Source organism: Lipotes vexillifer, unplaced genomic scaffold (genome assembly GCF_000442215.2).
Source record: "Lipotes vexillifer unplaced genomic scaffold, Lipotes_vexillifer_v1.1 scaffold376, whole genome shotgun sequence".
NCBI classification, from domain to species: Eukaryota; Metazoa; Chordata; class Mammalia; order Artiodactyla; family Lipotidae; genus Lipotes; species Lipotes vexillifer.
This window is the reverse complement of record NW_006785037.1, coordinates 132,236-151,463: the sequence shown is the minus strand read 5'-3', so window position 1 is coordinate 151,463 and position 19,228 is coordinate 132,236. Positions and strand designations below refer to the sequence as shown.

At 35.0% G+C, this 19,228-nt stretch overlaps 1 protein-coding gene across 1 annotated transcript in view; it reads right to left on the bottom strand.

Moving 5' to 3' along the window:
- MTDH (metadherin) overlaps positions 1-19,228 on the bottom strand; it is a 56,194-nt gene that overhangs the window by 15,459 nt on the left and 21,507 nt on the right. Inside the window, exons 3-7 of the mRNA XM_007457151.1 lie at positions 12,906-12,990; positions 12,008-12,184; positions 10,547-10,612; positions 8,542-8,778; positions 3,649-3,747 (exon numbers count right to left, since the gene is read on the bottom strand). Of these exons, the coding sequence (XP_007457213.1) occupies positions 3,649-3,747; positions 8,542-8,778; positions 10,547-10,612; positions 12,008-12,184; positions 12,906-12,990 (664 nt within the window). The remainder of the gene's footprint in view (positions 1-3,648; positions 3,748-8,541; positions 8,779-10,546; positions 10,613-12,007; positions 12,185-12,905; positions 12,991-19,228) is intronic.

Sequence of the window (19,228 nt, the reverse complement as noted above, 5' to 3'; positions counted from 1 at the left end):
AAGGAAAAAAAAAAAAAAAAAAAGTATCTAGTAGATGTCTGGAACCAACTGCTCATCTTACTCCAAGCATTCATTAAAAATATTATTAGGAGATTTGAATGCCAAAGCTGTCAACTGTTTTGTTTAAACCTCACAAATAAGAAACCCAGATTTCGAAAATTGCTGTCCATAAGCCAGGTCTCTTAGGGCTTCCTGTCGAAAAAACCCCTTTATTTTGTCAAAAAAAAAAAAAAAATTTAAGGAAGTGAATGGGCACTATTTAACATATAAACTCTTTTCTTAAAAAATACAGTGGTGGTGGGGGGTGAGGGATAAAAATCTAGTAAAGTACTCAGTAAAATTATGTTTTTTTGTAAAAGGCTTAGACAGCCATAAAGTTTGAGGAGTAACTGGAGCCTATGTTTCAACTTCTATCAGAACATTAATAGAAGAAGCATAAATCTCTACAGGCTTTATAAAGCTTTATGGTAATTTTTCCACGTTTATTGATTTCAGGTTGGTTTTTATATAATTTTTAAATTAACTGGGATCAAATAAAACTACTCCCCCCCACCCTCCTGCCGCCCCTCACCCCCCGACCTGTGGGATTTTAGTTCCCCAACCAGGGATCTAACTGGGGCCCTTGGCAGTGAAAGTGCAGAGTCCTAACCAGGGAATTCCCCAAATAAAACTACTTTAAAACAACAGATCAATCAACTAAGCCTAAAAATTGTCACCAGGAGACAACGCATAATTCTTAAGGTTCATGGGCCTAATGAACCTTAGTTTATTAGCACCAAGTATACGTATACTTGGTGCTAATAATCTTAGTTTCCTTGAAACTATGTAGTACAGTTTCATTCATAGCATAGTTCCCTCCATTTATAGAGTAATTTCTCATTTCTTAAAATTCTCCCATTAGTTTGCCAAAATCTTTCCAAAGAGCTTTATATTAGCTGTCTTTTCAAAATGGTAAGGAATTTGTCTGGTGAATTTGCTTGTGAAATAATGTTTTAGGTTTAAGCATCCCATAGCTATTTTCCTTTTTATCTCAGTAAGAAAATGGTTGTCAGCTGTTTCTGGTCAGAACTTAATTCAGCATTAACTTTAAGAAAATAAAACAAATATGTTAGAAAGAATTTCTCTAGTGTTTAAACAGACAATTTACAAATTAACCCCACTGAGTAGACTAATTATGCTCCTAGAAGAATATCATCAATAGCATCACAGCACTTACTGAATATTTACCATGTATCAGGCAGTGTTCTAAGGGCTTTATAAGTATTATGTCACTTAATCCTCTCAACAAGTCTGTGAGGGAAGAAATATTATATTTACAGATGATGAAACTGAAGCACAGAAAAAGAATGAAGCTAAGATTCGAACCCAGGTAGTCTGTCCTCAAAGCCCATGCTCTCAACCCATTCACTATGCTGCCGTTAATTCTTTCACTCTGGTGTGCCAACAAAAACAAAATTCTATTCAACATCTGACTTTTTACAGGGGTTATGACGATATTGTTCCTTTAGATCAAGATAATTGAATGATTAACATCTGTCTTTAAAAAACATTACCTTCTGTACTTTAGCATCTTTAACTTTATTTAAAAAATTTTTTTGGTCTCAATGCGCGGCATTCGGGATCTTAGTTCCCCAACCAGGGATCAAACCTGTGCCCCCTCCAGTGGGAGCGCAGAGTCTTACCCACTGAACTGCTAGGGAAGTTCCAGCATCTTAACTTTATATTCAAGTGCTTGGGTAAATTCAATGCCTTTCTGCTAGATAATGATGTTTATGCCTTAAACCAGAGGGTCAATATATTAATCGTATCACATTGTTAAATGTAAAGATAGTATATATATACTTTATGGATTAGTAATCTCAAATACTTCATGCATTCTATAAATTTAGAAGGAATAACTAAATTCACTGAGTACCAAAATTAGCGACATTAAAGAAGGTAACACAAAAAATAAAATTCACAGAGAAAATGAGGTTAAAGAGTAACTCTGGACTGAAAAGACTGCCAATACAGCATAACAAACAAAAAAGGTGGTCTGATACTTATTACTTAAGTACAGAGTCCCATGGATATGTTTATTTTAGTCTCTTATTTATCAGCCAATTGTGCTTTTCATTATCACAAGAATAAAAAGATAAAAGTAGAGCTATTCTTTCCAAGCAGGGAAGCCTAGAGCCCTGTTTGCTCCATTTTCCTCAGCTTCAACCCACAGCTGCCCAAGACAACTCAGTGCTATTTTCTTACAATCACTCCTCAATTCTATTTTGCACATAGCAGATCATTCTTCCCGAAGTACAGACTGTTTCCTCCCCCGCCCCCCACAAAACAGTGCTTTCACATCCTGTAATACTTTGTGTTTATCTGATACTTTATAATTTTCAAAGAGCTTTCATGTTCACTCCCTCATTAAAACCTCATAACACTATGGAAGTAGATATGAAAGATTATTTGCTCTGTTTCACAGGTCAATTAATCTAGATTCCAAGATAAGTGACAAAGTCAAAGACATATGAGGTACTACGTTTTAAAGTCAGGACTAGAACAAGGATCTACCTTCTAAACTAGTACTCTGACCCTTGGCTCTCTAATATTTAGCCAGCAATTCAAGGCTTTTCACAATATGGTCCTTCCTAATATACCTTTCCAACCTCACCTCCCTCAACTGTGCTTCAACGAATCTAACAGAGACTAGCCTAAGACTAATCTTTGGGTTGTGTTGCAAGCATACCTTCATGATTACCATCATCATCGAGGTTGTACCATGCAGTGGTTAAGAACATGAACTCTGGGGGCCAGACTGCCAAAGTTTGATACTAGCTCTTCCACTTAACTGTGTGGCTGGGGAAAATTAGATAACTTTTCTTTACCTCAGTTTCTTCAACTGGAAAGTGTGGGAAAAAAATAATACCTACCTCACAAAACTGTACTAAATAATCTAATAATATGCGTTAAGACTTAAACCATCTAGATCAGTGCCTGGCACAGTCAGGTGTTTGCTTTTATCATCATTAGTACTACTGAACACCTGTGTATAAAACACTGCACTAGGTACTGAGGATAAGGAAAGTCCTGTTTCCAGAGGGTTTTAAATTCTAAGATTTAAGGTTGTGGGGAAAAAAAAAATCTGTTTTTTTTTTTTTTTTAAATGAAGATGGTATGAACTTTCTCAACATAAAAACCATATTCTTCTTTTTCCCTTCCTCTTTTTTTGTGACTCTTGCCTTTAACTTTCCTATGCTTCTACTGGAAATTAGACTAAGAAAATGGTTTTTTACCAATATAAAAACGTGCATACCTCATGAATTCAAAGCCATTCCTGTATATTCTATTTACTCTATTATATTAAAACTAGGAAAAGAAATAGAATATTCATTTCAAACAATTTAAAAACTAGACAAACTACAGAGCAATTATAAGAAAACTTCATGTTTAAATATTGCCTCAATCATGAAAAGTGAATTTAGTTTTAATTCTACAGGTATTCAATAGTTTACAAGTTGTACACATTTGGTATTAAACTATATTACTATGACCTAAAAGGTGACAAATTAGGATTAAAATTAAAACATAAAGCATGAATTAGGGTGCTAGAAAGAAAATTCTGAAAACAAAAACAAAAACAAACTGATAATTTTTAAAAGGACATACTTAACCCAGACCATTCATCATCGATATATGGTTGATTACGGCTACCATCCCACTGATAATCAGAAGTGGTAGACTGAGAAACTGGCTCAGCAGTAGACCCTTAAATGAAAACGAATGCAATAAAATTAAAAATGGAATTTTCTAATGATGTTTCATAACAATAGTTCTATACTTTGCACACGAAGACTTAATTATTTTTTATTTCTCCTGAAAGGAAAACTGCAGACATCAGAAAAAGAGTTAAGATAAAGAAAAGCAGAATTGAGGGTAATTTTAGATTAAGCACGAAAATCACTGGATTGAATTCACTGATCAGAAATATATTTTTTCCCTAGTACCAATCCATTAGATTTTGTCTTTTATAATATATACTTCAAACCAGGTATCTACAAGTTTCAAGAAGTCAAAGAAAAGTTGTTTTATTTGTCTTCTTCATGAAAAATAATAAAGCATAAAAGAAATACTGGAAATTTCAGGGTATGCCTATATCCTTAGAACCCTGAATGACACAACTAGAAAATGTCTGAGCTTGCTAGAACCTTCTGCCTAAGAAAAAATAAAAGAAATAGATGACTATCTAGAGAGGTGAGGCAGAAAGAAGCCAAAGAGAATAAGACAGTTGTGCTGGTGGTTTAGAGACCAAGGTAAGTTCAAGTGCACTTAAAAACAGGAGAATATTATCTTCTAATTTTTTTCTGTTTTTACTTTTTTAGGAGGTGGGGAATAGGTGGGGTGAGTGGGGTCACACAGTCCTTTAGCAGTATGATGAAAGCTGTGGTTGGACTACTGTCCAGGACTTACACAAAGTTTTGCACATAAATTAAAGGATGCCAGGTCAAAAATCCTTGGCTCTAGAGCCATAAATTCGTTTTAGAATAGAAATGTAAAGCAGTGGTTTTCCATCAGGGATTTATATACCCCAGACCTTCTGAATCAGAATTTGCACATGTTTTGGAGTCCTTCTTAGGTGACTGTGATATTCACTTTGCATTCAGAGCCACTGATAAAGAAAGGGTTAAGAAGAATACCTGTTAGTATAAAAGACACTTCCCCTCACAAAAGTCCTTACTCACTTATAAATTTTCACTTGGTTATAGATGATCTTACTAGCCTTCCACTAATACGCTTGAAATATACTCAAAACAGTTATACATTTTAAATATAAATTTTGACAAATGGAGTAACCCTATAAAATTCATATATAAATAGCACATTAGCTGCTTAGAAAGACTACAGTAACACTGTTGCTATTTCTTTAGCAGCTTTCTCTGAATATATGAATAGAGTAGCATCTGTGTTGTACAAAGTCACCAAATGAAGGAAGAAATTAACTTGTACCTCTGGAACTAATATGAGACCAAGGGTTGGCAAACTACAACTCATAGGCCAAATCTAACCATCCCTTTTTTGTATGACCCATGAACCAAGAACAGTTTTTATATTTTTAAATGGTTGAAAAAAAAATCAAAAGAACAATATTTCAGAACCAGACACACTCATTTGGTTTATGGATTGCCTCTAGCTGCTTTACTGCTACAATGGCAGAATGAAGTAGTTGCAACAGAAGACAGTATGGCCCACAAAGCCTAAAATATTTGCTATTGGGCCCTTTACAGAAGAAGTTTGCTGACCTCTATTCTAGACTAGGTGACTCCAGACACTGTGGAACCACAAGATTAGTACTGGGTCCATGAATTCCAACGTGAACTAAACATTACAAAACTAAATGTGTCCCATGTTTATGTAGTATTTGTTAAGTATATATAGCGTCTATATTATTAATAAAAGGCATATCCATGTAAGTAATGCTGAATTATAGTAGTTTAGTAGTAATAATGAATTTTCTAACTCAACAGATACTCAGAGGGTCCACATAACCCGAAAGCTATACACTCATGATGAATAAGGGCAGATAGAAATAAAATGCCAAACTGCAAGTAGAATTATGGTAGGGGTAAACTAGTAACCGAAGAGTGTCATGACCTTGAAGGGAAGGCCTTCTATTTGCATTCATCTGTGTGCCAACACACTTTCAGTTAAGTTAGGCCACAAAATCTTCCGATCTCCACCAAAGAAAGGAACTAGGCCACCTGCAGGTAAGAATTTAGGTCTTTCTTTATTAAGGCCTCTGCTACTTTATACTGTATATCTATAATTTATGTGGATAGCAGTACTTGACTCTGATTATTTTTTTCAAATAGCAAGTGCTAAAATTAAACAGAAAATTTTTTTGTTAACTAAATGAAAGACTGTTTTCACATACCAGAAACAGCAGAGTTAAGTGTGAGAGATGCAAAAGAAGCAGAATTCTGTTCAGAGGTATTCATTCCCCTATCCACACTAGACCAAGCAGCTGTTAAAATAAAGAACGTCACTTGGAACCTTCAATTTGCAATGAAACTTGAAAGATACGTATAGATTTATAACTATGATAATAATATTTAAAGATACCCTTAGAAATCAGAACCACCTAATATGGCAATAGCTACCATTTATTGAATGTCTATTATGCACTGGGATCTTTACACCAACTACTTCTAATCCTTAGGGCAGCCCTGCTAGGCAAAGTTTCAGAGCAGTTAAGTGACCTGCTGACAGAAAACACCCGAGCCATGACTGGAACTTAAACCTACTTTCCAAGCCCATGTTCTTTCTCTACTATAGCAAGCTACCCGATCATCTACCACAATTAAGCTACTAGTTTGGATCAGGCACTGAAACTTGGTACTTCACACTCATTATAGCCAATCCTCACAACTACTTGAGTATGGGATTCACACAGGTTAAATAACTAGCCTAACATCCATAAAAGCTTGTATGTGGAAAAATAGGGATTCATACCAAATAGGTCTGTCTGAACTAGGAACAAGCTCATTCCACTACACCATGATATCTCCTCAACGTTTTAAAGCAATTGCCTACTTACGTATGAGTATTTTAAGGAACGTATATACATCCATGAGACAAGTCACAACTGTCTCTTCTCAGCAACTCACTGCAAACCTCATTTAATATAGTTCCCTTTCAATTTCAATAAAGGTCCTAATCCATCTAGGCAGGAACTCTAATCTGCTGCTTAAGTTTGTCTACAGCAACATTAAGCAAGTACTACCAACTAATTTATGTACTAATTATGAAAATGCTACATAGGTTTTATAAGTAAATTACAAATATCTCAAAAGGTCATGGTTCTTAAGATTACTTGATAAAATTTGACTATTTCTTTTATTAAGTGTGAAAGGATGCTTTATTAGCATAGAAATTTATGCTTTTATTACTGCTGAAAACGAGGCTAGGAATTTAGGGATTGTCTCTTTTTCCAAACAAATTTTGATATTTCTACACAATTTTTGGACACTGCAGGGGAAGAGGGGAGGACAAGCTGAAGAACAATATTAGCAAATGATATAGAGTCTGCTTCTTAGGGATGTTAGTCAACATGAGTTTTTCTAAGCTTACAAGTGATGGGAAAAGCAAGTAACATGCAAAGAAACAGTTCTTTCTACTTAAACACTAAAAGCTCTGTAATGTCTATTGCTCCCCCAAACTAAAATAAACCAAGCAAAACATATCTGCAACAAGCACAACAGAAAAGATTATATGTTTAATGCACAAGGAATTACAACTTAAAGCACAAAGAAGAGGCCATTACACAAATGGGCAAAGAACCTGAACAGACAATTTACAAAAAAAACAGAAATGATCAACAAAGTTGTGAAAAACACTCAACCTCATTAGTGATTTTAAAAAGTTAACCAAAACAATTTATGTATTTTTTCTTATCAAATTAGAAAAGATTAAAAAAATAAGAATACTCAACCTTGGTAAGCATACGATAAATGGCACTCATACTGATGCTGACAGGATAAATTAGAATTCTCCTAGAAAATACTTTGACAACATGTCGTAGAGCACTGTAAACATTCATATTTCCTTTAATCCAATAATATCACTTCTAAGAATCTATCCTAAAGAAGTAACCCCCAAACAAATATATTCAATTCGACGTCATTTACATTTCTTTAAAAAAAGAAGTTATTTCTCTGATAATACGGGAATAGTGAAATAGTTTATGCTATGTTTACACAATGTATCACATGGTCATTAAATAAAATACTCACAGAAAGTAAAGAAAATGTTTGAGGCACAATATTAAGTGAGGGAGGAGGAACACAAAAATGCATGTATGATTTGGATTGTGTAAAAAAACCAAAATAAAACCCACAGAATTGTACACAGGAAAAAAAAAAGGACCATAAGGAAATATGAAAAAACAGTGGTTGTCACTGGGTAATGTATAACAGTGGGTTTTTCCTTCTCTTACTGCAGTTTTCCATATTAAATATGGATTTCTTTTCTATAACACATGCACACAGAAACACACCTGAAATTAAGTTGCTTTTAACTCGATGGCTCTCAACAGAAATAAGCTTCTCACTACTAGTCTTTATCTTTAGAATCCAGGGGAAAAATTAATTACAAACAGGCATTTTGTAGACTGTAAAACAGTATATAAATTGATGCTATAAACTGTATCTCCATTTACTATTTTTATTTAAACTCAATAGTAGAACTGTTGAAATTAGTCAAAAAGTCTGCTTACACATTACTCTTATTACATCACTAAAAATATACAATTATATCAGTTAGCTAAACTGATAATCAAATGTGATAAAAGTGGAAGAATTAAATAAAGAGTAAATAATAAATGCTATTGTTCACTTATTTAGTTCCCATTTTGCTCCATGTGAAGGATGTGAGATGAGTTAATCTATATTCTTTCTGTATAGCATGACTAATTTTTCTACTAATGGATCTGTTTTTCATTCTTGGAGAATTTTAAATGTACCAGATAGGCATTTTAAACAAACAAAATTTTCTAACAGTTCTTACCAATGCCAGAAAATATTGATCGGTCACTCCAACTCCTTCCCCAGTCTTTTCCATTTGCATTAGCATCTCCACCATCTTGACCCCAAGCAGATGGTTCAGTTTTCCTCTTGCCTGCAGAAGGAGGTGAAACAGAGTTCCACTTCTCCTCACCTGCACTGATCTGTGAGGAGAGTTTTACAGACTTTTCATTCCAGCCTCCTCCATTTACAGTGAGGTTTTCATTCAATCCTGAAGAAACTTAAAGAAAAGAAAATAAAGATTAAAAATGGATACACGACTCCTTGTTAAAACTGGGATATTTTCAAGTTTCTATAATTGCTTGATTTATATTTATATTTTTATTTATCCTCTAAATAGCTCAAGCTTTAAAGATAAAATGAAGAATTTAAAAAGTGACATGACCACCATGGATGACTGCTAATTTAAAAACTACGAGTAGGTTTGAACTTAATATGTATACTAATAATGTTTTCAAAAGCAGACTGACTGGGCTTCCCTGGTGGCGCAGTGCTTGAGTCCGCCTGCCGATGCAGGGGGCGCGGGTTCGTGCCCCGTTTTGGGAGGATCCCACGTGCCGCGGAGCGGCTGGGCCCATGAGCCATGGCCGCTGAGCCTGCGCGTCCGGAGCCTGTGCTCCGCAAATGGGAGAGGCCACAACAGTGAGAGGCCCGCATAACGCAAGGAAAAAAACAAAACAAAACAAAACAAAAAAAAGCAGACTGACTTGCTCAAAAGAAGTAAAACAGAGCAAAGAAGAAAACACATATTCTGGTATACTCAGAATACTCACCCACTAAGAACATAAAGACTTCTCCTTAGTTACATGCTCTTTCCTTAAATATTTATATATATATTTTGTATAAGGCAGTGATTCTAAAACCTGGCTGCACATTAAAATCAAATGAAAAATTTCTTGGGCTTCCCTGGTGGTGCAGTGGTTGAGAGTCTGCCTGCCGATGTAGGGGACACGGGTTCGTGCTCCGGTCTGGGAAGATCCCACATGCCGCTGAGCGGCTAGGCCCGTGAAAAAAGAAAAAAGAAAAGCCTTGAAATAAATGAAAAATTTCTTAAAAGTAGACACTGGAGCCTCAGCCCAAACCAATCAAAATCAGAATCTCTAGGGATAGAGTCCAGGCATCAGTATGTTTGTATGTATACATTTATATGCAGGTATATGTACACATGTGTATGTATTATCTGTGTTGTGTATACATATACACACACACACACAAACACACATAGGTGTGTGTATGTAAGTACATGTTTCTTTTTATATACGTGTGTGGTTTTCTAAGCTTCCTAGATGGCTGTAATGTGTAGCCAGGATTGAGAACCATGAGAATGAAGGAAGCTGACAGCGTTAAGAACAAGCCTGAAACGAGAAGGTGCTTCTTCACTTGTGAATTTACGTTTTACTACACTTTCGTTTTTAGGTAAAGGTATATCATTCTCTACTTAATTCAATCTTTATCATAAACTAGTAAATAAAATACATTTCCTGTTTTTGAAGTACTGCACAACTCTATACTATAGTCCATTTATTATGAAATATTTGATACTGTTCAGGAAGCAGTTTAGAAGATTACAGGTATTAAGGCTTCTTATTTAATTTTGGGGTAAAGTCTTTTATCCCATATATGCCTATATCAAACCCAAGTCCGGAAAAAAAAAATCTTTTTCTCTATTAGCTTAAACAATGCAAGCAAGAATCAAAATTGCATATAAACTATTAACTATCAATTGCATATAACTATTAAAGAATGTTTTTACATATAAGGGGAGAGGGAGAAACAACTAGAATATACCAAAGACTGTTAGAAGTGGGAGTGATTTTTCTGTTTATCTATTTTCTAAAATCTCTGAACTGTGATTATGTTACTTTAGTAATTAAAATCATTTCTAAGCCTTTTTTTTCTTTCTGTGTCATTCATGTGAGGAAAGAGACATACATATAAGTTTCTATCTTGATGGGCCTTCAATTTAAGTTACATGTAATTTCTCTCACCCTGAAGTGTAGAATCTCCTTTTCCAGACTTAAAGTTGCTAACTTGAACATTTAGATGAGAATCACCTGGTTGAAATAGAAATAAAATTTATTTAATACTAAATAGGCCACTATGCACATTAAGTTAGGAGTAACATACAATTTTTACTAATTATTTATCATAAGTTGCTCCTTTAAGTACTAAAGTCTTACCCTAGAAAAGAGTCACTTTTTACTCACAGCATATTTCACATGTTCTTAAGGAATTGAGTTCTCTAGTTATCATATTCTTAGTCAACTAAAATGCCAAAAAAGGACCTGGAAAACTGCCCAAGTATATATAGAGTCTCCTGTTCTATAATGGTTATCAAGATTCTTTAAAGCAGGAATTGGAGAACTGGGCTCTGTAATTGGATTCAACTTTGCCACCTCTCAGCAATACCAGCTAGGTGCCTTTTCAACAATCCTGGAAGCAAACACATCAACTTAGAAGAATTTTGCCAATATTTGGAGCAGGACTTAGGAAATATGGCAAGCGGTAAGACTACACGTTATAACAAAGATACTATTTCTCTGACACTGAAAAGCATAATGATCACAATGTATCAAAAACCCAGCATGACATAGGATTGTGCTAGCAAGGAAGGCATGCACAAGACAGTGAAAAAGAGTCACCAACAGAAACAGTACAGCATGGCTTATAGGTGACAGTGAAAATGGATAAGCAGAAGTCACTGCTGTACCACAGCAATAAATTCCACCAAATCATCAAGCAAAAAAGTAAAAGACACCAAGGCTAAGACAGAGGTTTGGAGACAAGTGGGAGGTGCTGGCAATTAATGAAAAGGTGAAGGAAGAAAAGTCAATGCCTGAAGCAAGATGAACAGCATCACTCTGTAGACTGATGTCTCCAGGGTAAAAATGATGGCAATGTAAAGAACTATCAAGAAGCCATCAGTATTGGATAGTTTGAACATTTGAAATACTTGGGAAGAACATTAGCTCAATAATGTTTGCAGTTCCAGTCTAGCTTTATCAAACACCTACAGCATTCTCAAAAAGTTGGGGTGATAAGAAATCCAGATAGAACCTGCATTATCCAGAACATGCTTGTTTCATCTTGGAATGAAAAGAATGGTGACAAGTCATTTCATTTAATGAATGTCCACTATAAGAAATGGAGATGTTAGGGAGTTGGGGCAAAGCAATACACGTGAGAAAAAAGCAGCAATCATTCTCTCATGTGACAAGGTAGAAAGGCAATTTTAATTTAACAGGCCATTCATTAGGCAGTATGTAACAAGTAACACTGCTGGTATCAGGTAAACCAACACGTGGTCCACAGTACTCTCACGAAGAAGGGTATATCAGCACAATGATGTAAGCAGTTTAAAATAGCCAGATTTTGACGTAATGATATTTTGTACATCTGACTGAAAGGAGTTGGATTTGATGTATCACTCTTATGTTCCACTAATATACCTTTATTCTTCTTGGAACCAACAGGAAATGATGCAGTTGTAACTTGCTCGGTGGTAACTGTGATGGTATTTTCTATCCCAGGGATAGTTGAATCCAATGAACCAGAATCAGACTGCACCTTATCACGTTTACGCTGCTGTCGTTTCTCTCTGTGACTAATTTTAGTTTCCCAGGCTCCTGACATAGCCCCAGAAAAAAAAATGTTATTCAGTAAGGGGAAGACAAAAAAGTTGTAGTTTTGGGGGGAAAACATGGTGGGGCATCTGAAGTATCATGATAAATTTAGATATTAAACTAAAAACCAAGAGTGCTGATTATACTAATTTATCCTATGAATTTATTCTAATCTCGCTGTTCTAGGCAGCTAACTGCCATTATTTATTCTGGTAATTTTTATCAGATCTGTCATCTATGGTTTAGAAAAAATTGATGTAAGTTATCTTGCATATTTTTTATATTGCTGGATAGTAATAGTAGGGGAGTGTTATATATACTTACTAATAAATGGGTTTATTAGGTGAGGACAATAAATGGCTTACTTAAGAATTTTGTACCCAGCCTTCTAGGGATGGTATATTTAAGAACAATGGGAAAAAAACCAAACCACGTTTCTAGGAAACAAAGACAAAATGAACGGCTTTTAAATTGCTCAAGATATTGGGCTAGACCTTAAATTTCAAGGCAGTTCCCTTCAAGGAAAGCATTGTTAGATACTTAAAATAATTTAGGGGAAAAACATGTCTCCTAACAATGTCACAGATGTGTACATTAAAATCTATAGTTATTAAAAAGAAGACCCAGATAAAAGACTAAGCGAAACAAATGCAGCTTTTATATAATGCACCTTGGTAAAAAAGGATTAAAAATTTTTCTACAGTCCTTTCACTTGCTCAAGTACCTTCATCAACTTCCTTTCCATCATGGCGTGAACTGTTTTGCACTGCTTTAGCATCTGACTTTGATTTCTTCTTATTTTTCTTTGACTGAAAGTAAAATAGAATGTTACTTAATATTTCATTATGTTTTTGAAAAGGTAGGCGTCAGTAAAATACATAATGAAATGTATGATGCTGACAACCAAAAAAATTTAATGTTTGATTAAAAAACTTAACATATTAAAAGGCAATAATAGTATGAGGTTACCATTTATTCAGTGGTTACTATATAAGTACGTTACATTCAGTTCTTTATTCCTTAAAAAAAGCTCACTAGAAAGGTATTATTCCCATTTTAGAGATTAGGAAACAAAGACTTAGAGATGTTAAATATTAAATAGGCTGTCTGGGTTGCATTAAGTTAATAAATTAGGAAATAGGTCTATCAGACTCCAAAGTCTGTGCCCTTAGACATCATGCTATCCTAACTTACATCATAAATAAGGTACTATAACATGATGTTTTCAGAGCAATAAAACGAAAACCTATTGCTAGCGGTCAGAAGGAAAATGATGTACTGATTACTGGTTTCTTGATTTCGTAAAGCAGATTGTTGGCATACTCTTCGTATAACAAATTAATGAGTCAGCTGTACAAAACAGGTAATATTCTGTCAGTTTCCAAGCAGTGTGAAAATACCTAAGATTTGTATATGGTAGATGTATAGTAATTCATTAAAGAAAAAACACCTACACATATACAAGATATGGACATTTTTGGAATGACTTTCCAATTCCCTTCTGCTAATATTTTCTCCTCTCGAAAGGTTACTAAAAACTTCATAAGGCCATGATTTCTATATTTAGATAAGTGTTTCCAGAAGAAAACTAATATTTAAAAATATAGATTTTATTTATACTTTGTATTCACTCATTTAACTATTTACTGAGATTGGCTATGTATGTATTACTGTGACTATTTACTGAGATTGGCTATGTATGTATTATTATGCATTATCTTAAAGTTAAGTTTACAACTAAAAAGAAATAGGGTAAGCAGTAACTGACAGTTTGAGTAAGCAATAAATGATAGCTAATTGCTTCTTATCAAGAAACTACTTGCAAATATTCTCAAGTGGCATGGGAATACATAAAAACAATTAAAATGTTTTCTTACGTTCCCCATAGTTAATATGCATCCGTTTCTTTGCATGTTCTCATTATCATTAACATGTATCATGTTTAAGGTACTGGTTTATTACCTCTACCAAACCAGGCTCATATCCACTTAAAAAAAATTGAGATATCTTTTTCAGTGTAGTTCAGCGGTTTTCAGTATCTTCGAAGTTGCACAACTATCACTGGTATCTAATTCCAGAACATTTTCGTCATCCCTAAAAAGAAACCTGGGACCCATTAGCAGTCACTCCCTACTACCTTTTCCCCACTGGCACCCACCACTAGTCTACTTTCTGTCTCTCATATCCACTCTTAAGTCAAGATGTAACACACTGAGCATCTATCAGTTACAATCTAGAGCAAGGTTCAGCAACCTTTTTCTTTCTTTCTTTCTTTTTTTTTGGCCGTGTGGCTTGTGGGAATCTCAGTTCCCCAACCAGGGATTGAACCCACATCCTTGGCAGTGAAAGCACAGAGTCCTAACTACTGAACCGCCAGGGAATTCCCAGCAAACTTTTTCTATAAAGGATAAAACAGTAAATATTTTAGGCTTTGCAGGCTGTATGGTTCTATATGTAGCAACCAAATAATTCTGCTGCTGTAACATGAAAGTAGTCATATACCATATATAATTAAATGGGTGTGACTGTGTTCCAGTAAAACTGCATTTCTAAAAAGAATCTGGCTGAATTTGGGGGTCAGAGTTTGCCAACCCCTGGTCTAGAGTAGTACTGTCCAACAGAAATATAACACAAGCCACATATGTAATTAAAATTTTTCTAGCAGATATTAAAAAGTTAAAATATGTAACATTAATTTTTATATTTCACCCAATGCATCCAAAATACTATCATTTCAAAATGTAATCATTATTAAAAACTGTTAATAAGACAGTACGAAAAAGAATGCTAAATAGCCACATGTGGCAAACAGCTACTATACTGGACAGTGCACACCTATAGAAACTAAAGTAAGTACCCCCACCTTACAGATAAGGAAACCTGAGGCCATAAAGAGATTATATAACTTGCCTAAGATATAGTGCTAAGTGTTGAAACCAAGATTAAAATCCAGTTCTGACTCCAGAGCCTTGCCTCACAAATATTTTCCTTTCTGACTCTCTACATATAATGCCAAATATAAATTCAATCATGTATTAGCTATGTGATTTAGGGTTGAATCACTCTAAACCCTTTTCCCCAACTGTCATATGGGACAAAAACTCCTACTAACTTCACATAAGGTTCTTTTAAGGATTAAATAAGATGTGAAAGCAGACTGCTGACTACAAAGCCACATGCATAAATCAGCTTTTTTTTTTTTAAAGAGGCAAGCTATGGAAAAAGGACAGGAATTACATTCACACTGAAATATACTATGATTTGTCATTAAAATAAAATCTGCAGAAAAGTAAGGGAAATTATCTTGATTTAGGCTTCCATCTTGTTTGATTTTATACTATTACCTTTAAAAGTAACCTCACTTAAAAAAAAAAAAAAGGTAACCTCACTTTAAAAGTAACCTCTCACTCAGATGAGACTTAGTAACATAATATACTATAAAAAGCTTTAAAGTGGGCTTCCCTGGTGGTGCAGTGGTTAAGAGTCTGCCTGCCGATGCAGGGGACATGGGTTCGTGCCCGAGTCCGGGAAGATCCCACATGCCGCGGCGCCGCTGGGCCCATGAGCCACGGCCGCTGAGCCTGCGCATCCGGAGCCTGTGCTCCGCTAACGGGAGAGGCCACAACAGTGAGAGGCCTGTGTACCGCAAAAAAAAAAAAAAAAAAAAAAAAAAAAAAAGCTATAAAGTAAATATGTATGCACACTACTAACTGACCCAGCCATCCTACTGTGGTGAATGTCTTACTTCTGATCAGCTCCATTACAGCTAACAGTTGAAGGAAAACTGAGAATGTAAGTTCTGCCTTCCTGTTACCCATAGTCCTTCCCCCCATTGTTGTCAGGCTTCACTATGGAGCTGGGTGGATTATTAAACTAGCCTCTCTTGAATGGTCTTCATACAATCGAGATTTATTAAATACCTACTATATGTCAGACATTGTTTTAGGAGCTCAGTATATAGAACTAAATAAAACTTTCTACTTATGGAAAGTGTACTATACTAATCTAATAGGAGAAACAGACATGTAAATGAGACACTAGGAGAAATTCTTATCTTCAAGGGCTTCCCTCCCATTGCTCATCTCCCAACATACCTATACCAGTCCAATTAATTTACATTTCCATTTAAAACCTCCCTACCATTTTCTACCATCGATAAAGTCTAATAACTTCCTCATATGATACAGGTCTTCCACAAATTAATCTCAACTGTATATTCTTTTATTCACATATACAATCATTTGGTTCCAACACGACTGTCATCTCTAAATATTCTTGTCTTTGCCCAAACGTTACTGACCATGAATTTTCTCTCAAAATAAAGTACAGCAGCCTTGGTGCTTAGGATGACTTTCCTTGTACCCTTTACCATGTACCCCCTCCCTCCCTCTACTTATGTCCAATGCCTAAAATGATGTGCATTATTTTTTCTTAACCCAGCTCAAGTTCCACCCCATTTACTTTATCTCTGTCATTTTCCTCTCCCCAATTAATTAATACCTTTTAACATCCTAAATAAGGATGCCAATGACTATATATAAAACATGAGTAAAGCTTAATATTTTGATAAAAAATAGTATAAACAGAAAGCCTAATATTTTCTTCCTTCATCCCAATGGATCTTCTTATGTGTTTCAATTTGGAGAGTACAGTCTTTAAAGCACATGCTAAAGTAGTTCTAAGACTATTAGTAATTTGCTCTCAAATTCACAGAACTTAAATATAAAAAAAAATGAACTGGTTACCAAAGAAAACACACAAAAATAACTTCCATAATTAAGCTCATCTTTTAATCTTAACATAAATGAACACTCTGTAGTATTAGACAATGCCCAAATAAGTGCTATCATTTATTAGAGTGGCAAAAGGTATACCTTGACAGCAAAAGCAGATCTATTCAAATGGCTAACTGCTCTCTTAACAGATACTGCTATTTTAAAGAACTGCAAAGTATAAAGAAAGGCAGAACAGTGCCCAATTAACGCTGAAAAGATTAACTTAGGGAGTATAATCTAATATTTGCATTGCAACAAAACTATCAGAAGAGAAATACTGTACAAATTTTTAGTTAAATGATACTTTATTTGGCAATTAGCCATTTACACACAAGGTAAGTTGCCAGGTTCGGAATGTAATCCTTATTCAATTTATTAATTCTCTAATCTGGAAAGTACTAGTCCTTAAAATTTGGGGGAACTGACTTCTCTAATACTTACAGCTCTGTAATCATCTAAAGTCTCTGCTGGTAATGTCAGGAGTGATAAAGTAAACAGAGCATGAAAAAGAGGAATGCTGAGTATTTTCTAAAGGTTAGAAATGGATACTAGAGTGCTCTGGTCTGCTGACTAATGGCTGGTGTATAAGGTTTTTCATTAACTCACGGCAAAAACTTTTTCCCGAGATTTTTGTTCTTCTTCCATTGTGTCAAAATTCCTTTCTTTTTTTGCAATGGTGACAGTGGTTTTAAAAATGTACTTGTATAATATCACTTATATGTGGAATCTAGAAAAATGGTACAGATGAATTTATTGGTAAAGCAGAAAGAGTCACAGATGTAGAGAACAAACTTACAGTTACCAAGGGGGGTGGGGGTGGGACAAACTGGGAGACTGGGATTCACATATACACACTACTATTGTATAAAATAGATAACTAATGAGAACCTACTGTTTAGCACAGGAAACCCTACTCAGTGATCTGTGGTGACCTAAATGGGAAGGAAATCTAAAAAAGAATGGATGTGTACACGTATACGTACACATACACATATACATATATATGTACGTATAACTGATTCACTTTGTTGTACAGCAGAAACTAACACAACATTGTAAAGCAACCATACTCCAATAAAAATTAATTTTAAAAACATCAGCAAAAAAAATTAACAAATTAAAAAAAAATGTACTTGATGGGATTTCCCTGGCAGTCCAGTGGTTAAGACTCTGCGCTTCTACTGCAGGGGGTGTGGGTTCGATCCCTGGTCAGGGAACTAAGATCCCACATGCCAGGAGGTGCAGCCAAGAAAATAAACAAAAATAAAAGTGTACTTGACAAAATTAAAAGTTGTTAGGGAAATTTATTTTGAAAAGTTTTAGCAACTGCCACTTGAAAAAGTCTGAAAACCATTGCTTTAGGATCAATTTCATCCACTTCCTGCCTAAATGTGGCAAGTCCCTAATTTTATACTGCTCCACATTTTGGCACTATTTATTTTTCTCACTTGTCTCAAACATACAGATGAGTCGGGCATGGTTAAATGGCAAAGGATGAATGGTCCAAGAGGCATACGAATTCCATTTCTCTACTCTGTCTGAACTAGCAGTTTACTTAATCTTAGTACCTTGGTGACACAATATCAGGATGAGATTAATTATGAAAAGTATTACAAACCTTTTAAAAAGTAGACAGGCTTGCAACTGATTTCCCCCATTTTGGGGAGGAGGTATGATTTAAACTAGACTCAGCATCTCTCCACTCACTACTACTCTGATACATTTTTTTTGAATGGAAGTAAGGAGTAGAGATGCAGGTGCAAGGAAGTGCCCACAATGAGCACTTCACCTCTTTCTCCTCACCCTGGTTAGTTATTTTCTTTCACAGCGTTTAACACAACCTGACTTTAGAGACTATACTTGCTTGTTTTTAGTTGTTTTCCCCACTAAACTTCATGAGAATAGTGACTGTTTTATCAATCATTTTATCCTGTTTTATCAACCATTATATTCCTTGTGCTTAGATAGTATATCCTGCACATAGAAGGTATCCCATTAATATTTTGTTAATCAATGAAAGAGCCTAAAATTAGACTGCATTACATATAGCCCTGTCTTCCCAACTCTCACTGTCCCCCCAAATAAAATCTTTGAGCTATTACATTTGTATACTTGATTCATCATCCAAGCCATTAAATTATGTAAATATGTTTGGTGTGAGCTCATAAGTTATGGAACACTGCATAAACAGCATGGTTATCAACTCATAATCTTAAAAAATTTACAAGAAATCTTTCTTAAGAACTTCTTTTATCTAGCCCTGAACTCTTTC